This window comes from Ostrea edulis, chromosome 7 (genome assembly GCF_947568905.1).
Source record: "Ostrea edulis chromosome 7, xbOstEdul1.1, whole genome shotgun sequence".
NCBI lineage: Eukaryota > Metazoa > Mollusca > Bivalvia > Ostreida > Ostreidae > Ostrea > Ostrea edulis.
Window position 1 is genome coordinate 48,248,373 of NC_079170.1, and position 26,974 is coordinate 48,275,346.

At 33.2% G+C, this 26,974-nt stretch overlaps 2 protein-coding genes and 1 long non-coding RNA gene across 3 annotated transcripts in view; 2 read left to right on the forward strand and 1 right to left on the reverse strand.

The window, feature by feature from the left end:
- LOC125656454 (cyclin-D-binding Myb-like transcription factor 1) overlaps positions 1–24,317 on the forward strand; it is a 30,528-nt gene extending 6,211 nt beyond the window's left edge. Inside the window, exons 5-18 of the mRNA XM_048887056.2 lie at positions 5,992–6,115; positions 6,311–6,387; positions 7,053–7,243; positions 7,488–7,597; positions 8,132–8,200; positions 8,572–8,731; positions 9,926–9,994; positions 10,565–10,647; positions 11,227–11,331; positions 13,953–14,113; positions 14,982–15,117; positions 15,712–15,794; positions 15,904–16,054; positions 21,030–24,317. Of these exons, the coding sequence (XP_048743013.2) occupies positions 5,992–6,115; positions 6,311–6,387; positions 7,053–7,243; positions 7,488–7,597; positions 8,132–8,200; positions 8,572–8,731; positions 9,926–9,994; positions 10,565–10,647; positions 11,227–11,331; positions 13,953–14,113; positions 14,982–15,117; positions 15,712–15,794; positions 15,904–16,054; positions 21,030–21,154 (1,644 nt within the window). The 3' untranslated portion in view covers positions 21,155–24,317. The remainder of the gene's footprint in view (positions 1–5,991; positions 6,116–6,310; positions 6,388–7,052; positions 7,244–7,487; positions 7,598–8,131; positions 8,201–8,571; positions 8,732–9,925; positions 9,995–10,564; positions 10,648–11,226; positions 11,332–13,952; positions 14,114–14,981; positions 15,118–15,711; positions 15,795–15,903; positions 16,055–21,029) is intronic.
- LOC130048205 (uncharacterized) lies at positions 1,728–4,378 on the forward strand. Its single transcript, XR_008797061.1, has 3 exons — positions 1,728–2,115; positions 3,019–3,104; positions 3,209–4,378. It is a non-coding gene; the product is annotated as an uncharacterized LOC130048205 (long non-coding RNA).
- A 1,437-nt stretch (positions 24,318–25,754) lies between the features above and the next one.
- Positions 25,755–26,974, reverse strand: part of LOC125655815 (uncharacterized) — a 107,999-nt gene continuing 106,779 nt past the window's right edge. The window contains exon 75 of the mRNA XM_056145734.1: positions 25,755–26,830. Coding sequence (XP_056001709.1) covers positions 26,407–26,830 — 424 coding nt within the window. The 3' untranslated portion in view covers positions 25,755–26,406. The remainder of the gene's footprint in view (positions 26,831–26,974) is intronic.

The following is a 26,974-nucleotide window of genomic DNA, read 5'->3' on the forward strand; positions in this document are numbered from 1 at the left end:
TAGATGTTTGAACTTAAGGTCAATTACTTGCATGGTTAAGTGTTTGCGTGACTGCATGTATGACATCCTCATCTTCAAAACACATGGAGTGCGTTTGAGACCACCATTTCCTCGAACGAGCACAAATTCCTGTTGATTCCGAACGCCAAGTACGCATCACGAGAATGGGTACGAGGTGCAAGAACTGCAAATAGTGTGATCTAAGAACATGCACGTTTGTGCGCACATGTTCTCGTCATTCGCAACTCTAACACAGGAGTTCGTAACACTATAGCTCATGGCTTCGTCAATCGAGTGAATTTTATTGACTTTATTGATAAAATTTCAAACCCCTGTGACTCTTAAGAACTGAGCACAAAAACAACGGGAACGTAGATCTCGAACACACTTATGTAGTTATGGACATTTATAAAAGGATTAACTCGGAGATTACTGTATGCTTCTGAAGATCAAAATAAAGTATGGTGGTCTTTTTCTTCTGTAGGTGTTAGAAACTGAATTGCTTGCAACTGTGATGTGTTTGGTTTCATTAAGAATAAAATGAGGATCATTTAATGTGATATACTGGACGGACTAGTGAAATGCTTTGTGGACTAGTGAACATCAATAGTGACTAGTCCGTATGAACTAGTGCTTGAAGAAGTTAATTTCGAACACTGATTTGGAGAACTCTAGTATGTAGTAAAGCGCAAAACAATTTGTTTACACATGGGAGTGGGACAAATATTCATCACTGCATAAGTGAATGTGCTCAGTAAGTTTCATATGCAGTTTCATCACCCAATTTTGACTGATACACAAACTTAGTAAATAATAAGTATTCAGGGAGTAATTAAATACAATTTGGAATTCTCATAGTATCATGTTATTTTGTCGTACCTACCTATCATATGTAGGATTTTACTTGCAAATATGGCATTGTATGTATGTTCCCACTTTAGTAAAACATTTCTTTTGATAGTATTTTATAATTCCTACATACAATATTTAAAGAGAAGCTGGTTTTAATACATTTTATCATCATTGTCACTGACTGTAAGATTCATTCTGTCCCTCTTCAGCATTCAAAGTTCCACTAAATGCACCTCCTACACAATAGAGCTCTAATCTCAAAACTGGCATATTAGAAAGACCCCTTCAAATTTTCAGATTTATCAGTTTTGTTGTTACAGAGTTATGGAATTACAATTTCTTATTTTGAAATATTCATTGTGGGTTCCTTTCTGACTTGTCAGTTTTCTGGTCCTATAGATGTATCTTGTATGGAGAATCAATATATTTACACATACTTACAGGTGAAGCTGGATTACTTGATATAACTTTCAGTTGAGAGATCGAAGGTTCGAGAGATCAAGAGTAAATTTACTTATTCATGTAGAGAAAAACATTGAGCTGTGATTTCACTTCAAGAGATCAAGAACTTCAAGAGATCGAAGTGTGGGCCATCAAGGGTTACCTGTTACAAGTAGTTTAGAGAGAATAGCAGTCCTTTTTTAAGAAAAAATATGAATGTATTTGCAATTAATCTTGAGAATACACAAAGAAAGCAGGAAAATATTACAAAGTGCAACAGGTTCTCTTATAAAGATAACTATTTTTTATTATTAAGTTCCTGATTGGAAGTACTGAGTGTAACTTAAAAATTATAAAGATAACTATTTTTTATTATTAAGGTAGCGACGGATAGCAACCACGTGATCAGTAAAAATTGTGTATTTTCACGTGAATTCATTTTCCGGAATTCCTTACTCCGTCATAGAATAGTCGAAAAACAAAAAGGGGTTCCGAAAGTGTTTGTTGCTGTGACTGACTCGCCTAGAGAAAATATGCACGTACCACATAAGTATACGTCAATATCTGTAATAATGGTAGATGAAATGTTTCATCTGTGTGAAACTTTTTGCTAATGGAAATGTTAAACCAACCACCAATCCATGTACGTAGATGCGCTACGTAAACAAAGTTGTTGGTTGATACATCGTAATGTCCGAGTGCAGCATGCTGCGAGATTAAATACTGTTTATACAGTCATTGAGAGGCTAAACAAAGTTTCTTGCAAGAAGAGGAAGTTGGTGGATGCATTCAACTTGGACAACGAAATCATAGTTTCGTTTGGTGAGTGAAAAAAATGCCATAAATTTGTATTCAAAAGTTCAACTCACATTTCCTCTGCTATTTCACAACGCGATTTGTAATAACATCTGTAAGTTTAAACACACGACATACACAGTAGATGTATTATTTTGTATGTATATATGTATTCCATGTGTGCTTAAAATGTAACTCCCACCTGTGCATGTGATTGTAAACGAACGGATGTCATGTAAATGTATACCACATTTGTAAACATGGGCTCTCACAACTCTTTTATTAAGAAAATATCGTTATGAAAATAACCGTTACGAAAATAACATACCTTGAACTACATGTATAAAAGTAATGAAAAACAAATATCTGTATAGACCTACTATCTAGGGGTATGAGGAAACCGGATAGAAAGTGGAGGAGGGGAGGGGGGGGGGGGGGGGGGGGGCATGTGTTGAATTATAATTCCCTAGACTATAGTGTGTATATATATACTATTACTTTGAAATTTCAGTGACCTAAGAAATATATCAAACCTGAGGTTTCGTGTTTCACACAAACATGTAGGTTGGCAAAAACTTTTTAAAAATAATGTAAATTAATCACAAGTCTGCATATGCCCTCTCATAGGCAAATGTATGCACTGTATGTATAAGTAAGATATGTATACTACACGTATGCCCTTCTCTTGACCCACATTTTGTAAATAAAACAGATATGATAAGTCTATGGCAGTTTATGAAAACATATATACATATATACATGTCATCTCATATTGCAATTTATAATTTTGAAACATCAGTATAAAAATGTTCACTGAATATGTGTTGCGACACAATTTTAAAATTCACATTGTCTGACGCAGTCTAATTACTCAATGGTATAATATAGACCTAACTGTGCAAATATCAATTATGATGATCTTTTTTCTAGGCATCAGTCTGAGGACCAAGGGAGGTTAGATAGGACCAGTGCAGGTTGATGTGGATTTCGAGTCAACAAGTATAACAGCAAGAGAGGTAATATATTTTCTTTTGATAAACATTTGTAAAGACAATTCTGAGTATATCAGATATTCATCTTTTTTGCTATATTTAAATATATTTATCTATATTTTGAACAGGTACTCCATTTACAGTGATGATGACATATCCCCTGGACCCCCACAACTCCACAAATTTAAAAATGTTTGATCAAGTTCCGAAGATTAAAGAACTACTGCAAAATTTGGGACTTGGATGAAAAACGTTAATTCACTTATATGAGCTCAGAGCAGTGGATGTTGTACAACATACTTTAAACTAAATTATGAATTTGAGGGAAAACAAGTACATGTACTCGTGTATTACATGTACATGCCTTTTGAAAGACAATAATATTGCATAGATGTAAAGGAAATTTCAATGTTGATTATTCTTTCTTAGATATATTAGTAAAAAATGTGCACATGATAGAATATCAATTTTATAACTTCAATCAATGTGTTTGAATTTTCCTTGTAATTCAAAATTTAGTTGAAACATACATCATTGATACATTAATGTATATAAAATTTTTATAAAAGTTTCATAATGGAACTAATTCACCCCCCCCCCCCTTATACATACAGTGAACATAGACCTTCACCTGGGGAAATCTACTGTTAATTAATGCAATATACATGTACATGCATTCTCAGTTATCCAATAGTGAGTTTTTGGTTCATTGTGAAACTACAATTAAAAATCTTAAACTTATGAAAGACACACTTATCTGTGAGGGCAAGATGACTCAGATGGACTTACATGTAGTGATCCATGGGCAGTCCATGGGTCTCTTTCCATTGATATTAATTATTTATTGAAATATGAAATGGTTATTTAAACATATTTGGTGTATTATACTGTATAGTGATATAAATTTCTATAAAAAAAATATGTATAAGTAATAGATTTGGTCCAGTTATTACAAGAAATTGTGTGAAAAATAACTAAATATTTAGGCAATCATTGCGAGTGCAAAAAGGTCAACTGCAATAGCACACACTATATATCATTCTTAAATGGCTCATAGAAACTTCTAGTATTGTGAATTTGAATGCTCAATGTGGTAATTTGGGAATGCTTAATCATTTAAGGTCAATAGTTTATCCCTGCTGACTGTATCTCTTAAAATTCATTTCTAGAAGGGAGGGGGTAGGGTTACAAAATCTGACATAGTTTCAGATTAAACCTCATTTGGTATATTTTTTTCCATTCAATATTTTAGATACTACTTGACTTATTGTAAAAATGAAATAAAATCAGAAATTTTATGAGCAGAATTTTGTTGTTGTCAGAAAATGTATGCCTGGTAGTATTTGAGAAACGCCATATTTAGGGTAAATTTGGCCATTTGCCAAGTCGAATCATCCCAATGTTTTCCTTAGATGCATTTTGAATTTCTGATCAATGTTGATTATTTGTCTGTGTTTAATTTACATAACTATATATGACAAACAATATTTCTGGTGTCAATAAAACTTTTAATGGCTTCTTTTTAAATTTGCTCAATTTTGGCATTTTTTGCCTTTTGGGGCTGCAAAAGAGGGGATTTCAATCTCGCATTCCTCGAAAATTAACCTGATTACTTTTGTTGATTTTTTGATATGTTTTAGGATAAAGTCAAAATGTTATAAAAAATAAAATTGAAAAAAATTCAATGAGCGGTTTTTTTGGAGCTAGCTATCAATAGCTACCTTAAGTTCCTGATTGGAAGTACTGAGTGTAACTTTTGATATCCAGAAAATGGTAGAAGGAAGGATCTTTATATTGGAAATATGTGTGTGTACAAAATATTTTAAAAATTCAAATATATATGTTCTTCTTGTTTATCAAAATTTGATAAAGCATTAATTTGAATCGTCGAATTTCCTTTTTACCATTTCATATGCCCATCTTAAGACAGGTACACATGGTATGTGCTGTCTGTCCAGCCATCTGTACACCATTAGTTTGAATTTTTTTCAGTATGTTTTGAGGTTTAGCTTTAATACTCAGTTTGTTGCTTGATAATGATGAGATACAGAACAGTTTGAATTTTCAAGGAATTTGATGCTACAATTATAGAGTTATGGTCCTTTGAAAATTCATTTTCACACTATCACATGTTTGGATTTTTTCCTAATGCTTAGAGTATTTGGTATTTTGTTTGATATTGATAAATGATGAGGTACAAAACAAGTGTAGGTTTGAGGGGGATTCTGTCCTATATTTTCATTGTGACCTTTGAAAGTTCTGTGGAGGATCATAGTCTTCTAGGCATGTGTAGCAAGTGAATTTGCTAGGACAGTTTGTGTTATAATTAGATAGGGCTTGGAGCGAATCTCACATTGGGGTTTATTCATTTTTTAAGAGCATTTAATCAAAAAATTGAGAGATTTCCATTATTGTATAGAATTTATAGTATTTCATATAGAATCTGCATGAGTTTGTAATACAGTTTACAAATTAATGTAAAGTATTGTCCTTTAAAAAAAATCATTGAGCTTCAGATAACATTGGTGATACTCTTGTTCCGTAACAATCCCTTTCTCTTTTCTCCCTACAACCAACTCGTTTATGAATTTTTCAAATCTAAGATGATTTTTAAATGAGAGAGAGAGAGAGAGAGAGAGAGAGAGAGAGAGTCTGGGTGAGAACAATGTAAAGGTCTAAAGATGTTTAAATTTTTCAGCAGCAACAAATTAATTCATAAGCTGATTAGTATCACACAGTCACAAGAATAACAGTGGGGCCAGAATTACATCCCCAAAGCTCTATTAGATTAAAGAGTTTGTATGAACAAACTGATTCGAGTGAGCTAAGTTGCTGCCTCCTTACGACCCCATCCATTTGTGTTGTAGATACTCTGTGCTGTGTGTGTGATAATTGATCTTGTTTGTAACAGGTAACAACATCAGGGGCCAGCGGCAATGTGACGCCACAGAAAACGATGGGTGTCAAACAGGAGTCTGAGATCAACCAAGCGTGGTTCACGACTCGTGATGACAAACAGGCGCTACACAACACAGGTGATTGCCGTAAATAATTTCATTTTGTGCCAAAAGAAATATTGGGAAAGACTGTTTTCTTGAAAGATTCGTTACAATGGCAAATATGTTGAAGATTTGTTTTGAAATGTATTCTAGTAATTTTGTCAAAAAGAAAATCAACAGATATATCAGTAATATTTGTAGATAAATTATAGATAATAACCATTTCTGTAGGAGCCAGTTGGAAGAAAGGCCAGTGGACAAATGAAGAAGTGGAGATTTTACAATCCAATATCAACAATTACTGCAAGGTGTGTACAAGTTTTATGCCCCTGTCAAAAAAACAATGGTTGGGGCATATAGCACTACCTCTTTGTGTCATTCCATCATAGTTAGTTTTCTAAGACTGTAATTTTGAACTTCATAAATTATGAATAGAAAAAGTTTTTTTTTTAAATTATTGTCAAGTCATTGGGATGTACAAAACAAATGATCATTTTAGTTGGGAACTGTGAGTTTGTGATGTATTAAGTATGATGTCACTGTATAAGTTTACCAACATGCGAGGGTGTACTCCATGATTTCTTTGTAGGTAAATTATTAGAATTACAATATTGAGTTATTCCAATTCTAAGATGATTTTTTTTCTTCAAAATTTGGTTTTGAATTTATGCTTGCACAGACTTTTCTTGCACCCCAAATAATTTTTCCACATCTAGAACATAGATTATTGCGTTACAGAGAACCCTGTGATGTGTACACATGTGACCCGGTAAATGTCATTACAGAGAACTCAGTGATGTGTACACATGTGACCCGGTAAATGTCATTACAGAGGACCCTGTGATGTGTACACATCTGACCCGGTAAATGTCATTACAGAGAACTCTTTGATGTGTACACATATGACCAGGTAAATGTCATTACATAGAACCCTATGATGTGTACACATATGACCCGGTAAATGTCATTTCAGGAACATAACATCACAGATCCAACAGAAATCATTTTCGAAATGTCTAAAGACGAACGTAAGAATTTCTACCGCACTGTTGCCAAAGGCTTGATGAGACCTCTTTTTTCTGTGTATCGACGGGTCACTAGAATGTATGATCAAAAGAATTACATGGGGAAATACACGCAAGAGGAAATCAACTTACTCAAAGAGTGAGTATCTTAAAATAGATATTCTGAGAACACTGGTAAAATGCATGCAAGAGGAAATCAACTTACTCAAAGAGTGAGTATCTTTAAATAGATATACTGAGAACACTGGTAAAAGGCATAAGACTGTCATGAAATTAGGAGTTGTGGTGATTTTAAAAATATGAAATATACATGTATGTATGTTGTCATTTGCATAAAAACTGATAACTGCGTCAGCTTACATTTTGAATTTCTTTTTTTTCAGATTGCGTAAAATGTATGGCAATGATTGGGCCACCATTGGTCAGGCCTTGGGAAGAAGTGCATCCTCTGTAAAGGACAAATGTCGCTTGATGAAAGAAACATGCAACTCTGGTAATGCATATGTACATGTACTTACTTGACATGTTAAAAAAAAAATCCAACTATATCAACTGATAGAAAGTACAAAAAGTATCTTACAATTTAGCTGCACAAAAGTATGGGGACATTTTAGAATCTTGTCAGTCACTGCCATTTGACCCATGACTTTGCAGATGCATATATGACTTGAGAGAACAATCATTAACATATTCTAAGCTTCACTTTTCACACATGTGCCCTTGACTTGCTGTATGCCTAATAAAGCTTTTTATTTTACATACTTATTATCTTGCACTCGATGAGACTCTTTCAGGGGAGAGGGACAGGGAGGGGTTGTTTTGTTTTTGTTGGCTTTGTGAGATGATGCATCATGGGAAGGAATTTATCAAACTGATTTGAGAACATGAAATATGCCTGTGCATTGTACATGTATTTAAATCAAAGCTCCAATGAGCATGTGCTTTCATCCTGATGGGTATATCATGTCTTAGTTATGCACTCAGTTACATCCAACAGAACTCTATATTGTACTAATTTTCTCTGCAGGAAAATGGCTGCCAGAAGAGGAGAAAAGATTATGTGATGCTGTGTATGAGTTAACGGGAGCCAAACAGGGTAGGATGGAAATGCTGTCTGAGATATGGATATGTGGTAGGGGGTGGGCGTGGGTGAAATGAAGGGAAAGAATGAAAATGACATGATGGGAGGCATTCTCTTTTTAGAATATGACAACTTTCTAATTCTCTCAGTCAGAGGGAGGGGAAGGTGAATATGAAAAGAAAAAAGTATTGCATCATGTTTTTATCTAACTTCATAAAGAAAAGAGGGATAAATGAACTATCAAATGTAAATTTCTGATACATTTTCCAGTCATTTATGATATATTTGTAATTCGTGTACTAGCATGTGTGTACTGTTATCACATAATGAAGATGTACTGTATGTCCTGAAGTTTTCTTCTTGACTTGATTGTACGTGTGTTTCAGGTGAAAGTGTGACCTCGGGTCTCTCATGGTCCAATGTAGCAGAAAAAGTGGTCACTCGGTCAGAGAAACAGTGTCGGACAAAGTGGCTGAATTACATGAACTGGAAACAGAAGGGGGGCACTGAGTGGACGAGAGAGGATGATATGAATCTCATCATTAGGTAGTTTTACATGTCTGACACAATAGTGGCCGGCATCAGGACGATATGAATGTCATCATTAGGTAGTTTTACATGTCTGACACAATAGTGGCCGGCATCAGGACGATATGAATCTCATCATTAGGTAGTTTTACATGTCTGACACAATAGTGGCCGGCATCAGGATGATATGAATCTCATCATCAGGTAGTTTTACATGTCTGACACTATAGTAGCCGGCATCAAGAAAAAAAATCCCTTGTGCTTATAAGTCAGGCACATAGTTTTTGACAAGAAAATCCAAATTCTTCATGAGTATACAGGATATATGGAAATAGGTCCAAAATTATGCATTGTATCTGTACAAATGTTATTGAAATGAGTAGAATGTTTTTTATGCCCCCAAGATCGAAGATCGGGGGGCATATATTGTTTTTGTCCTGTCTGTCATTCTGTCTGAAACTTTAACCTTGCTAATAACTTTTGAACAGTAAGTGATAGAGCTTTGATATTTCACATGGGTATTCCTTGTGACAAGACCTTTCTGTGGGTACCAACATTTTTGACCCCGTGACCTTAACCTTGGAGTTTGACCTACTTTTTGAAAACTTTAACCTTGCTAATAACTTTTGAATAATAAATGATAGAGCTTTGATATTTCACATGAGTATTCCTTGTGACAAGGCCTTTCTTTGGGTACCAACATTTTTGACCCCGTGACCTTGGAGTTTGACCTACTTTTTGAAAACTTTAACCTTGCTAATAACTTTTGAACAATAAGAGATAGAGCTTTGATATTTCACATGAGTATTCGTTGTGACAAGACCTTTCCGTGGATACCAACATGTTTTACCCCTTGATGTTGACCTTGGAGTTTGACCTACTTTTTGAAAACTTGAACCTTGCTAATAACTTTTGAACAGTAAGAGATAGAGCTTTGATATTTCACATGAGTATTCCTTGTTACAAGACCTTTCTGTTGGTATTGAACCTTTTGACCTTGACATTTGACCTACTTTTAATTTTTTTTTTACATTGGTCATAACTTCTAAATGGTAAATATTAGAGTTTTCATATTGTACATGAGCATTTCTTTTGACAAAATCTTTCCACTGGTACCAAGATATTTGCCCTTGTGACCTTGGCTATGTTCAGAATTGGCCATTATCGGGGGCATTTGTGTTTCACAAACACATCTTGTTTTTTCTTCTTTAGGATTTCAGGTCTAGGTGTGGCTAATGACACGGAGATTGACTGGAAAGATTTGGCAGATAATTGGCCCAGGTAATGAAAGACCTTCTTAGCATTCACCAACAAATATTTACTGTTTATTTTACGAGTGTTGTGTTAGCAGTAAGCCTTTATTTGTACTTGTACTTTATTTCTGGATGGAAGTGTTGTAAGCCTTCAGCTTGATATACACATTGTAAAAGACTATGCTTTTGAAGAAATAGTTTGAATCGCAAAATGCATGTATAAAAATTTCATGAATAAATGTGAAGTTTCTTTGTATTGTGAGGTATATAAAAACATTGGAGACATAATTTCTGCATAATAGACTTTGCCAATTAACATATTCTACAAATTACTTCATGCTCCTTTGTTTTTCATGCCCTCATAATACAAGATACATGTGATACACATTTATTATTTATTTCAAAATAAAATAAAATGTGGGAGGAAAAAAATGAGAATGAAACTCAGATGCTGGAGGAAACAATACACACAGAATCAGATACTGGTCAATCAAACTTTACTAATCAATCAAACTTGAGAGTCAGGAGTATGACTGTCGATAGAAATTCAATATTCAATACTTAATATACCACTAATACTAGTATTGTATTTTAACAGCGTCAGGTCTCCGCAGTGGTTACGAGGAAAGTGGTGGTCTCTCAAACGGAATTATCGTCACTACCAGTCTATGCCTTTTCAAGGTGAAAATATTATCTTTTAGTATTCTTAAAATTAGTAGCCAGTTTTACACCCCCCACCCTACCCCTGAAATTGAAGACAGGGGATAGAGGGGACCATATTGTTTTCAATCTGATAGTTTGTCTCTCTGTCTGTCTGTAACTTTAACCTTGGTCATATTTTTTTTTTTTTACTAAACAACATAGAAACTTCATTCTTGAAGAACTGGTTGGACAAGGCCATTGTTATGTGGCTTTTAAAGGTCAAAGTCATTCACCATGACCAAGGTTAAAATTGTCACTATTGAAACTGCCCATACTTGGGGATATTATATTTTGTTGGTGTTGTTTTGGTAATTAAATCTGTCTGATTGTAAACTGAGCAATATTAATGTATTTATATGTTGGTAAGTATTAATATCACAGTGCTGTGTAAATCAGAGTGTAAGAGTATATTATACATATATAAAGAACACTTCGTAGTATGATACTAAGATTTTTCTTGTGTTTATTTAATCCATGTAAAATACATTTATTGTAAGCACAACTTATAAACTTTATAAACTACGGGAAAATTAGAAGATTGAGTTTGATTACTTTCAGAGTTACTTGAGCACTTGAAAACCAACCATGTTGGTAATGTTCGTATGAAGAACCAGGTGAAAGTCTCAACAGAAATGGTGGCCATGCCGGTGACACTGCAGACAGGTGAAATGTTTTCTGTTACTAAGGGAGACATCTTATGATGCCTAAATGTCTTGCTTCTGCACAATGAATTATATTCACTTTTGAAAAAGTGATTGGTACGTAACAGAATATCAGAATTAAAGAGATTTGGTCATATTTTAGACATAGTTTTAACCAAACAATATTCCTTCAAATCAAAGTTGAAAAACAATGTTTCACATGTAAAAATTTTCCAGGTACATTTGTACATTGCAAAGTATAATTTATGAAATGTTCAGAGGAATTGTGTGAGAATTCATGGATCAGGTGTGTCATAAATGTTTTTGTAACGTGTTTATGATGAATTTTTTGGATGATGAAAATTATCATTCACTCTTTTAAAACAAGTTATACTGATAATTTAAAATTTTTGGGAGTTATTAATTATGCAAATACATAGGAGAACCCTTACACGTAGAATATGATTGGAGAATATGATAGGAGAATATCTTTACATGTAGGAATATCCTTACTATACTAGGAGAATCCTTACACATACAGTACCAACCAGACCCAACCTGACAGAAAGCAGTCCTGGGGACTGCTTTCTGGGAATGCTCTCGGACACTGCTTAGCAGTCCCACAGCAGTTGCAGTAAACAAACCGAAAAGCAGTCCCAGTAGGCGGGGTTAAAATAATACAGAGTCGAAATCGAAGATAAATGACTTCCCAGCGGTCCCAGTAGGCGGGGTTAAAATAATACAGAGTCGAAATCGAAGATAAATGACTTGCACTGAAAAACAATACATTATGCATGAAAACAACACATATTCAAAATACTTGTGTGACACTTTTTCATGAATTTATAACAAAATGATAGTTTATGAATACGAATGAAAAAAGATACATGCAGAGTTTATAACTTTGATAACCACGATTTTACAACTTAAGATCAATTGACATCCATGTTCTGTCGGCCAATTTTGTTGTTGTTATTCATTATTTATTTTCTTAATATTTCATACATATGAAGTGTATCTTGGGTTCTGAAAATTATGTAGCATAATTATGTTTATTTCTTGACTGGGTTATTGAAATAAATGTGTTTAAAGTCGTGTAAATGATGTATTCACTTACATGTATCGTCTATATTAAACTCGAAAAAACTGCTTTCCACTTATGTGTACACGTATTTTTAATTTGTAAATGATTGGTTAGATATGGGTTACTTATTGGCAGCATTGTAAAATTGTTTAATTTCAATACAACATTTAGACAGATTTAAATAATTATGAAGATTCCAATCAAGGCTTTCTTGTCAATCATAGCATCACGTGATTCATTCACGCTTGGCTGAACAAAGCAGTCCCGGGGACTGCTTTCTAGAGCAGTCCCAGGGCAGTCCTAGGACAATCCCACTTTTTGAGAGAGCAGTCCCTGGGACTGCTTTCTGTGACTGCTTGGGTGTCAGGTTGGGTCTGGTCTGGTTCATGTAGAATATGATAGGAGAATCCTTACACATACATGTAGAATATGATAGGAACATCCGTACATGTAAAATATGATAGGAGAATCCTTAGGATATGGTACATTTATAGAATTTACTTGTAAATATGTTAATTTTGCTACAAAGGACTTAAAAAATTAAACAGACATGTAGGTTTGTTGGGGTTTGAAAATGTTTCAAAGAACTCTATACATAAAGTTGATGTATGTATTCTAGAGAAATGGAATAAAATGATTCGAAGATGTGTAGGTGGTTGTTTCCATGAATGTAATGGAAATATAGAATTTGGGATTTTAACTTTCAGTTATGTACTGAAGGATTTTTTATGTCCCCCGAGATCGAAGATCAGGGGGCATATTGTTTTTGTCCTATCTGTCATTTTGTCTGAAACTTTAACCCTGCTAATAACTTTTGAACAGTAAGTGCTAGAGCTTTGATATTTCACATGAGTCTTCCTTGTGACAAGACCTTTCCGTGGATACCAACATTTTTTACCCTTTGACCTCGACCTTAGAGTATGACCTACTTTTTGAAAACTTTAACCTTGCTAATAACTCTTGAACAGTACGTGATAGAGCTTTGATATTTCACATGGGTATTCCTTGTGACAAGACCTTTCCATGGGTACCAACATTTTTGACCCTGTGACCTTGGAGTTTGACCTACTTTTTGAAAACTTTAACCTTGCTAATAACTTTTGAACGGTAAGTGATAGATCTTTGATATATATCACGAGTATTCCTTACGATAAGACCTTTCCGTGGGTTTCAACATTTTTGACCCTGTGACCTCCACCATAGTTTGACCTACTTTTTGAAAACTTTAACCTTGCTAATAACTTTTGAACAGTAAGTGATAGAGCTTTGATATTTCACGTGGGTATTTCTTGGGAGAAAAGGTCTTGGCCATTATTAGGGGCATTTGTGTTTCACAAACACATCTTGTTTTATTATGGATCAGTTGATATTTAATTTATGAGAAACCTCTTGCAAAACTGTGAATTCTTGCTTTTATATATTTATCACTAATCCGTACGCTAGTCCCTTAAACTAAAGCATTATTTTACTTTCTCTGTAATTGATAGCATATATCAAAGGCAATATCGGAATTGGATCATTTTCATAAACAGTCATCCATGTTTGTTTTTTGTCAACAGGAGCTGATGGTTCGACAACTTCCGAGTCCCTACATACCTACGAAATCCTTCATCAGACGAGTTCCGGAGCATTCCTAATCACACAGCCCAACACGAATCCAGCCATTACCATCAATGGGTCCCCAGTCACAACTGACCATATCATAGTACATACTCTGCCTGTAAGTAATCAACGGGTCCCCAGTCACAACTGACCATATTATAGTACATACAAATCCAATGGTAGATATTGATGTGCCAAAGTGCGATAGAGTGACAAGCCAAAATCCGTTGGTTTACAAAACTGATTGGACACGGTGTTTTAGTACAGACTGTACCAACCATGTTTTGTTTCACCAAAATACCAATGCAAAATGATATTGATAATAACTTATTTTATTACCATTTAGTTGTAACAGTCGTGTTATGAAACAAACTTTTCATAGAATGTTTTGCATTAAAGCATATCCCCCCCCCCCCCCCCCCCCCCCTCCCTGAATTTATTACGTTTTCGTGAAGTAATAATTGATCATGAATTAAAACACGCTTGGGCAAAGTAGATATTTCGACAACAAATGTACTTTGCCATTCTCACAATCCTCAACATTATAAACACTGCCCTTGCTGTCGTCCATGTCAATCTTAATCACCCATGCCTTCCTACGATATCCCGAATACGTTGGTGCCAGCAGAAAGAACTTATGTTGAGGCAAACTGACGTTGCATTTCTTCGGTATGATTTTGAAAGACGTTACAAACAACATCATAATAACATGACGTCACAAACGTTACTGAACCCATGCACCATCGCTTAATGAATTCCAAATACATGTATAGTTATTTTCTCTGCTGTATAGACTATTTCTATATATCATTTGCAAAATTCCTTTCCTCTAGAAAATAAGCAACCTGTATTAAAAGACCTCCTGTCAAGTGATGTATTCTCTGTTAGACGGTCTCTTAATACCGGTTTATATGGTATATGACTGTATTTGGTATTTGCAAGTAAAAAACCCCAACTGACTTGTGATTGATATGGCCATTTTGTAGACCTCCACTGCTTTACCAGAGCAAGAGAACCTTGCAGTGCAGATGAACCCAGTAATACTTAATGCTGCCTCTGATAGTCTCAGTCTGGACTCAGCAGAAATCTCACTGCAGAGCTCCACTACCAGTACTGAGCAGGGTGAGTTTTCCTCAGTCTTCAATATATGTATGAGTGTGAGGTAATCTTACTCTTTGTAGAAATTTTTTTTGCAGTGTAGTAGTCACAATGCTAGCACCAAGCACATCAGTCGTAAATAAACAAATAGAATAGTGCATTATTCAACAGATCTGTAGGGGTGAAAGTTTTGTAATACAGAATAGTTACCTAATACAGTCATTTTGCAAAATTGATAAAGAGAGGCTGCTTTTATTAGTCCCCTACCGACTAAGTCGCTATAGTCCGAATAGTCAATGAATAGGTGTTTTATTATATCAAAATAGACTTTACTTGTGTCAGACATACCAAAGTGAAGTAAACTAATTTGAGTTAACAGATATTGACGTCACAGAAAAGAAAATGGGGGAAAATATAGCATCTGGTAAATAGTTTTGAGACTATTTCCCTAGGGCAGATAGTTCAGAAACTAATTCACTGCTAGCGTTATCCAGAAGAAATAGCAAATTTATTCACTTAACATTTATATAGCAAAAACATTCTGAGGTATAATAATTCTCGCTATTCCAAACCAGCTTCACATCAAAATTATTATAACATGTACACATATATTTCCAGATTTAAATGATCAAATGATATCAACGTCAGCTCCAGAAATTGACACACAGACAGAGATATCTTCCACTCCGTTTGAGAATGAGGTAGTTATAAATATATTTAAAAAAAGAAGTGGAAATACACAGTCGTTTACATGATGAAGTAAATCTTAGAATGAGTGGTTTGATGTAAGTCTAACTCTTCATTTGACAGACTATTGCTTCCTCTGTGATAGAAGGAGACCAGGAGGATAACCAGTCACAGATTGTAATTTCTTCAGAGAACGAACTCCAAGGAAATTACAAACTGGTTATGGTGACAGCAGGAAATGATAGCAATACGGAGTACATGTTTTCACAGTCAGGTATGTTAAAGATACCAATGTTTCTTGTAACACCCTCAAAACAGTCAGGTATGTTAAAGATACCAATGTTTCTTGTAACACCCTCAAAACAATTCATTCATGTTTAATTTAGTTAAGAACCTGAAGTGCCTTCAAAACAAATCATAAATGTTTCAAAGTTTTTGATTCTTAAAATTTGATTATATTATCCATTTAAACATGACAACTTTCTTTTAAAATGTTGAAATTTGATCTGAATTATCATTTACCAATGGACTCTATATACATGTATAGTTTGAGCCTACTTTGCCTTCATACCATTACCAACAATTTTCTAAAAATCACATATATGCCGGGGTCCTATGATACTGCAGTACTTAATGATTTCAATTCCTTTTAAAATCTGTTGGCCTGATTTAAGTTAAGGTTTTGTAATTAATTATATATTGTTGTTTTCATTAGTATATTTAAACAAACAGATAATAATCTAACTGCTTGTTTACAACTGATCGATTGTGAGACCGAAACTATACATTTGAAAATGAGGTTACTGCGATTCCATGGTATTTGTAGAAATACATTGTCAGCCTAATGGTGCTAAATTTGGGAAAAAAAGTTATCTAGTGAAATGTAACCTGGGGTATAATTAACAGTAAAATAAATAAAATCCAACAATACTAATGGCATAAAATAAATTCATATTAATGTAGAAGCACAAAAAACAACAAAAGTAATGAAAAAATTCTGAATTTTTTCTCTCGGTACAAATTGAAAGGCTGTGTTCTTGCCACAATTCTAGACATTTTTACTTTTCTTCAGTTGAGACAAGTACTGCATGCAATAGTTGTTTATTATCTAAATATAACTTGCTGAAAGATGTAGGGTTTGTGCGTGATGTATGTAAAACTGAAATACTTTGGTACTCTAGGACCCGCGGTATCATAGGACAGGAGTATACATTGTACATGTATTAGAACATTGTCCACATTCTTTTCCTTGAGATAAAGTAAACGTCTCCTAAAAAAACCCTCAAACCATGCAAAGTTATTTACCAAACATGTTTCAAGACTATCACATTTGAATTTTCAAATCTGTTTTACAATTGAGTGGATATGAATTACTATTTAACATTACACAACCCTACACACTTCACATAACCCTACACTCTTTATTAAACATTACACAACCCTACACACGTTATTAAACATTACACAACCCTACACACTTTGTTAAACATTACACAACCCTACACTCTTTATTAAACATTACACAACCCTACACACTTTGTTAAACATTACACAACCCTACACACTTTATTAAACATTACACAAACCTACACACTTTGTTAAATATTACACAACCCTACACTCTTTGTTAAACATTACACAACCCTACACACTTTGTTAAACATTACACAACCCTACACTCTTTATTAAACATTACACAACCCTACACTCTTTATTAAACATTACACAACCCTACACACTTTGTTAAACATTACACAACCCTACACACTTTGTTAAACATTACACAACCCTACACACTTTATTAAACATTATACAAACCTACACACTTTATTAAACATTACACAACCCTACACTCTTTATTAAACATTATACAAACCTACACACTTTGTTAAACATTACACAAACCTACACACTTTATTAAACATTACACAACCCTACACTCTTTATTAAACATTACACAAACCTACACACTTTATTAAACATTACACAAACATACAACTATATTAAACATCACATAACCCTACACACTTTATTAAACATTACACAACCCTACACACTTTGTTAAACATTACACAACCCTACACACTTTATTAAACATTATACAACCCTACACACTTTATTAAACATTACACAACCCTACACACTTTATTAAACATTATACAAACCTACACACTTTATTAAACATTATACAAACCTACACACTTTATTAAACATTACACAACCCTACACTCTTTATTAAACATTACACAACCCTACACTCTTTATTAAACATTACACAACCCTACACACTTTGTTAAACATTATACAACCCTACACACTTTATTAAACATTACACAACCCTACACACTTTATTAAACATTACACAACCCTACACTCTTTATTAAACATTACACAACCCTACACACTTTATTAAACATTACACAACCCTACACACTTTGTTAAACATTACACAACCCTATACACATTATTAAACATTACACAACCCTACACACTTTATTAAACATTACACAACCCTACACACTTTATTAAACATTACACAACCCTACACTCTTTATTAAACATTATACAACCCTACACACTTTATTAAACATTAGACAACCCTACACACTTTATTAAACATTACACAACCCTACACTCTTTATTAAACATTACACAACACTACACACTTTATTAAACATTACACAACCCTACACACTTTGTTAAACATTATACAAACCTACACACTTTATTAAACATTACACAACCCTACACACTTTATTAAACATTACACAACCCTACACTCTTTATTAAACATTACACAACCCTACACACTTTATTAAACATTAGACAACCCTACACACTTTATTAAACATTAGACAACCCTACACACTTTGTTAAACATTACACAACCCTACACACTTTATTAAACATTATACAAACCTACACACTTTATTAAACATTACACAACCCTACACTCTTTATTAAACATTATACAAACCTACACACTTTGTTAAACATTACACAAACCTACACACTTTATTAAACATTACACAACCCTACACTCTTTATTAAACATTACACAAACCTACACACTTTATTAAACATTACACAAACATACAACTATATTAAACATCACATAACCCTACACACTTTATTAAACATTACACAACCCTACACACTTTGTTAAACATTACACAACCCTACACACTTTATTAAACATTATACAACCCTACACACTTTATTAAACATTACACAACCCTACACACTTTATTAAACATTATACAAACCTACACACTTTATTAAACATTATACAAACCTACACACTTTATTAAACATTACACAACCCTACACTCTTTATTAAACATTACACAACCCTACACTCTTTATTAAACATTACACAACCCTACACACTTTGTTAAACATTATACAACCCTACACACTTTATTAAACATTACACAACCCTACACACTTTATTAAACATTACACAACCCTACACTCTTTATTAAACATTACACAACCCTACACACTTTATTAAACATTACACAACCCTACACACTTTGTTAAACATTACACAACCCTATACACATTATTAAACATTACACAACCCTACACACTTTATTAAACATTACACAACCCTACACACTTTATTAAACATTACACAACCCTACACTCTTTATTAAACATTATACAACCCTACACACTTTATTAAACATTAGACAACCCTACACACTTTATTAAACATTACACAACCCTACACTCTTTATTAAACATTACACAACACTACACACTTTATTAAACATTACACAACCCTACACACTTTGTTAAACATTATACAAACCTACACACTTTATTAAACATTACACAACCCTACACACTTTATTAAACATTACACAACCCTACACTCTTTATTAAACATTACACAACCCTACACACTTTATTAAACATTATACAACCCTACACACTTTGTTAAACATTAGACAACCCTACACACTTTGTTAAACATTACACAACCCTACACACTTTATTAAACATTACACAACCCTACACACTTTATTAAACATTACACAACCCTACACTCTTTATTAAACATTATACAACCCTACACACTTTATTAAACATTAGACAACCCTACACACTTTATTAAACATTACACAACACTACACTCTTTATTAAACATTACACAACCCTACACACTTTGTTAAACATTACACAACCCTACACACTTTGTTAAACATTATACAAACCTACACACTTTATTAAACATTACACAACCCTACACACTTTATTAAACATTACACAACCCTACACTCTTTATTAAACATTACACAACCCTACACACTTTGTTAAACATTATACAACCCTACACACTTTATTAAACATTAGACAACCCTACACACTTTGTTAAACATTACACAACCCTACACACTTTATTAAACATTACACAACCCTACACACTTTATTAAACATTATACAAACCTACACACTTTATTAAACATTATACAAACATACACACTTTGTTAAACATTACACAACCCTACACACTTTGTTAAACATTACACAACCCTACACACTTTATTAAACATTACACAACCCTACACTCTTTATTAAACATTACACAACCCTACACACTTTGTTAAACATTACACAACCCTACACACTTTATTAAACATTACACAACCCTACACTCTTTATTAAACATTACACAACCCTACACACTTTGTTAAACATTATACAACCCTACACACTTTATTAAACATTACACAACCCTACACACTTTATTAAACATTACAGAAACATACACACTTTGTTAAACATTACACAACCCTACACACTTTGTTAAACATTATACAAACCTACACACTTTATTAAACATTACACAAACCTACACACTTCACATAACCCTACACACTTTGTTAAACATTATACAACCCTACACACTTTGTTAAACATTACACAACCCTACACACTTTGTTAAACATTATACAAACCTACACACTTTGTTAAACATTACACAACCCTACACACTTTATTAAACATTACACAACCCTACACACTTTATTAAACATTACACAACCCTACACACTTTATTAAACATTATACAAACCTACACACTTTGTTAAACATTACACAACCCTACACACTTTATTAAACATTACACAAACCTACACACTTTACATAACCCTAAACACTCTATTAAATATTGCATGATATAAGCAGGTATCCCGTGTATTTTGTGAATTAAATTGTCATTTCTTCTTGAAACGGTTTAGATCCGATGCTGCCATCAGGAGAGACGGACCTGATGGGTGCGTCCTCAGATGTGGATTCTGACAAAGTTCAAGGCCAGGTTACACTGGATATTTCTAGTCCTGACATCACATCCAGCGCTACCTAAGTGACACTAGTGTATACTACACATATAATGGAGACAGACACAGCTGAAACTTGTTGATTTATGTTGGTATATTACTGAATTACATGTAACTGTGGATAAAGAAAGCAGAAAAATGTGTTACTAAAGATAGGTTGAAAATCATGCTTTTCAAAGACAAATGTTATATTCTAAAATATTATTTGAGTGTTGAAGTATGTATTATTTTTGGTACCAGAATATTGATATATAAAATTTTATTTCATGATTTACATTTGTTGATGGCATGTGTCCACCATATTGCATGTTTTTTTGGTTATGTGTAAAACTGAATATTATTACACCTGTAGAGGTTTTCTGTGTTATTTTGACACAAATATGTGTACATGTAGAAAATCTGTTACAGGTAGTGGTTGTACATACTAAAGTGGGTTTCAATTTGTAAAAAAAAAATTGAAATGATTAAATGTAAACGAAATCTGACCTGCATATTTTGCTACAATAAGTCTTTCATATAAATAAGAATTACAGTTATTAGAGCTTAACATGAGAATATTGAAGGAGTTGTTACTTTGAGAACAAAGAGCTAATTTGAATGTCTACCATAGTTTGGTGCATGCAGACACAGTTTAGGTTGACTTCATTAAACAGAGGTGTACTTTAAGAAACATGTACCTACTAAATTTATAAACTCATCAGATCTCTTCTGTATCATTTGTACGATTAACTAAACACAGTATGTACCAATACTAAATGATTAATCAATAGTCATCTCAAAGAGAGGCATACATACTCCTCTAAACAGTGATACTTGAGATGTTTGAATGACTAAATATGATTCTGGTCCAGACATTGATTTATCATTCTGTAGATGAAGTGACTGTTATACGATTCTGATACAGACATATAGATTTATCATTCTGTAGATGAAGCATGGTTTCTGTGGTAGCTGATCCTCTCCATGACTATTCACAAATATTATTTCCTTCCTCCGGTGACATTTTTTTCTCTCCAACTTTATACACACTTGATACAAACAATAAAAAAGATGGATGCAGGGGTTGATATATCTGTATTTTTTTTTTCTTTGTTTGGTTGAAATAATTACAACAACAACAACAAAAAAAAAAAAAACAACATTCCTGAAAGTAAGAGACTTGCAAATTTTCTATGATGTTCAAAATTTGAAATATATTACTCCTTCCTATATAACTCTATGAAAATTTGTTCTCAATGTTTTGGACTTAACTGAGAAATCATAGGAAAAAGTTACAATACATTTTACTTACAAAAACTTAAATTTTGTTTTCATTATTTTTGAAATTTTTTTAGCAAGTGTCATTGATGTCTTCTAAATTTCTGTATATTTATTTCGGTGTATTTTATCATAAGCAAGAAAGCACGAAGTTGGTTGTACAGTAGGATATGATATCCATCACAATTAGTCGACGTGTGATCTCCAGATTTTCTTATCAAGTTTGTATTTACTTAATATATGTATTCTTTATATTACAGAAAAAGGAGTTATGTACTATATAGTTTTTGAAAATTGTAATTGTAATTGTAAAATGGACTTTTTAAATTTTACCATAAAAAGGGATATGTAATTTAAATCCTTTGTGAATATTGGAAATGATATCCTCTTCAAATAATTTTTTTAGTAATTAAACATTCATTTGTATTTATCTAAATAAGGTTTTTAGGATTTGGTACCAAATGATTCCAAATGTTTGGGGCTGGGATTCTTAGTCTCTTTTGTTTGGAGGAATTGTGACAAGGGGAATAACTCCAGACAAAATCTGTAAAACGGACTAAAATAGTCTCTAAAAGTAAACATTTTACAGATAATCTTAATTTTCATGTTCTCAGACAAGAAAAGGATATTAGATTTGAAAGTTTGTTCATTATAAACATGCATGTTACAAATTGGAATCCCTTAAAGTTCAAAATTTGCATTGTTGTTATTGTTTTAGCATGAAGAAGTTGTAGCGGGTGCAGTGTATACTTAAAGTGAAGATTTGGAGTTTTATTTTTCCTTTATGTATTTCTTTGAATACATCTCTATGATCTGATGTCAATTCTTGTTAATTTTAACATAATTGATAATGTGTGTATATGATTAGGGCCTACGCTGGTCCCCTAAAATTACGTTCAGTTTCTTAAAGCAAAATCTGCTTCATTTTGAAGACAAATTTAATGCACTACTCTCCAATATTATTTATAAAAAAGTTGACAATTTTAAGATGTGATGTTATAATTGATAACTTTTCCCAGAATTTTTAACCTTTGATGAAAACATGCACTATCTTAGTCATTTTCTTTTCTGCAAATTTGGAGCCACTTCTTGAATGAGATGCAGTGTCTAAAACAAATTGAGGGAAGTTCTTTATAGTTTTAGCACTAATATACTGGAGGCCCCTTTTTGCTTGGAACAGCTCAGATCTGTGTCTCTATGTCACTGGTAGCAATTAATCTTGTTCACAAAGTTACTAAATTTTTGAATTGTTAACCTGTATGAAATTTGATTTTTTCAGTCACATGACAGTTGAAGAAATGTGTGGGGTTTTTTTTGTTGTTTTTTTTTTTACAGAAATTAATATATTGCAAGAAGTCCCATAAAACTGTTTGTCAATATTATTGTTTTTGTTATACAAGAACATTTATTTAATTATCAAAAATTACACATCAGAAAAGTTCATGCCTTTCATCATGTGTAAAAAAAAAAAAATGTTTATCCAATGAAAACAAGTTTTGATTTGATCAGCTTGAATTTAATTTGAGGAATTGCCATTTTCGTACACATGCAGGAAAATATTGAGGCGATACCCTAGATTAAAATAAATACAATAAATCATACTGAATCTCGCAGAATAAAAGATACATTAAATTAGTTTGCAATCATTCCAAGAAACACGAGAATTTACCAATCACAGTTGGTCTTACAAAACATAGGATTAAATTTCAGATAAGTTTTTTCTCTGTTGACATGCAGAACTTGTAATTTATGTGCCACACACACCATTAGAAGTTGTGTGTTGTAATCCTCCTGTTTGAAGTTGTTTGTTGTTTTGATGACACCTCCTGTTTTGTAGTCATGTATTTATGTTCACTGTTCATATAAAGTGGAACCTGTTACTGTTTTTGAATGATAGTTAAATTATTTTAAAATATAAATGAATTTGAAGTTTATACTGTTCGGGTTTGTTTGTGATGAATAATGGGTGATAAATAATGGTTCTTAACTCCGGATTTTACAAGGTATAGATGAAATCTGTCTTTAGCCAGGAATAAGGCCAAGGCTCATTCCAGCAGGAATCTGTGGTGCTGAGCACATGAGTCATTGCCTCTTGGGTGGGACTGGAGTCCATCTCATGTTAACCCACAACCAAAGCTGCTCTTAATTTACAGATAGGTGGATCGAGTCAGTACAGATATAGTACATGAACTCAGCCCTGTGGACAAAACATCAAGAGACTGCTCCAAATTTAACCAATATTGGTCTAGCACAACGACAGTCAGAATATTTTGACAATTCTTTCACAAGATTTTCAATTGAATATATATTGATGCGATTGTGCATGGCTTTGTCTGATTGTTATTTTGAGAAAATGATATTGGTCTGTGCACTTTGTTAACTACCGGTATACATTAAAATTTACAAATCTTTATTTAGGTAATGAAATGATGACATTTGCACAGCAAGAGATTGTGCAGACAATTTTGCTTATTTTCATACGAATATTTCCTCAATTTACGTAGTGTATGATCATGTACCAAAGCCGTTTTGTTACCACTGTTCATTTTAATCTACAGTAGACAATACATTATATCAGGGTTAAACCTATGAAGTACATACCACTGTTCATTTTAATCTACAGTAGACAATACATTATATCAGGGTTAAACCTATGAAGTACATACCACTGTTCATTTTAATCTACAGTAGACAATACATTATATCAGGGTTAAACCTACGAAGTACATGTCACATTCAAGAAATATTTACATGAGCATGATCAGAATACATGTATTTGCAATTATGGTTTTAATGGATAATCTGCATTTCCTTCATCTTATTTGCATAGATATGCCTAATCTCAGATGCGTTCATTTTATGACTGAGGAAAGGGTAACACTATATGCCCCAAGCCATTTTCATGGTCAGCAGTCAACTGTGACAAAACTTGATCTGAAAACATAAATTAGTAAATTATGTACCAAATTTCAGCTTCCTAAATCAGACTAGTTGTCTCCCTTCACTTCGCCAGTACAGCACTAATCACAATGAACTTCACCAGTTTCTGCTTGTATCAAAATCAGTTCATGTTCAGTATCTGATTGATTCAATGCATTATTTACCTGTGACTCGATGCATAATCTACCAGTGACTCGATGCATATTCTACCTGTGACTCAATGCATAATCTGTGACTCAATGCATAATCTGTGACTCAATGCATAATCTCACTGTGACTTGAGGTATAATCTGCGATTCAATGCATAATCTACCTGTGACTCAATACATACTCAAAATCTTGCCATGACTCAATGTCTAATCTAACGCATAATCTTACTGAATAAATCCACATCCTAGAATGGAAAATCAAAACAAAAGGACTAAGTACTTTCTTTACCAGTATGTTTATTAACAGATTTGCAATATTCAACAATGTGCAGTAAAATTCATTTTGTAAATCATTGAAAACATGCATTATAGATTAATTTTGATTTGAAGAACACTCATTGATTGAATTTCAAGTACAAACAGAAAGTCAAATTCATATGATTTCTAGCAACTATTGTTATGAAATTTTTCTGTTTATATCTGAATAAACTATGAGATTCTTCTCTATTTATGCATATATACATTTAAATTGCTCAAAACATACTTAAAGGCACTAATTTCTTTAAATCACACTTATTTAAATATGTAAATATACATGAACTTACATGGGTAAAATCATATTCATTTTGCTATGGACTTGCAAGTTTGCAACATAACATATATAAATTATCACATCTTGGCAATCTGAACATTCACACAATGCCATTATGTACACACTGTGTCAATTCAATATTATTCACAAACAATTCATTGCAGATACAAGAATATAACAACAATTAAATACTTTCTACATCACCCGATTCACTAACTTTTACTGTCACTCCATGAATTCAATTCAGTCCTTAAAATCTAAACATATTTTCATACTGCTCTTTATTCAAATTTGAAATACTTCACATTTAAAACATATCCTCTTATGAATCTCCTGCTTCCTATGCCTCTTCAGATTTGTCCTCTTCCTTTTCTTCTTCTTTATCCTCATCCTTCTCTTCTTCTTTATCCTCATCCTTCTCTTCTTCCTTTTCTTCATCCTTCTCCTCTTCTTCCTCCTTCTCTTCTTCCTTTTCTTCATCCTTCTCCTCTTCCTCATCCTCCTCTTCTTCCTTTTCCTCATCCTTCTCTTCTTCCTTTTCCTCATCCTTCTCTTCCTCTTTTTCCTCATCTTTTTCATCTGATTTCTCTTCTTCCTTGTCATCCAATTTTTCCTCTTCCTTGGCTCCAGATCCCTCACCAATTTCCTCTTCCTCCTTGCGTTCCTCAGATTCTAATGGTTTGGGAGATTCCTCCATTTTGATATCTCCTGCTTCGTTATCTACTTCTTTGCCCTTTTTCCCACTCCCTGGTAATCCAGGAATCCTGAAAACAGATAGTGTTCATGAATGAAAATATGACACATCATCTTAATTTACTTTCATCTCAATTTAATTCCAGTCCTAAATCATTTAAAGTATACAGCATTTCAAGTCATTAATTTCTGCCAGATCATGAATGTTACAATTC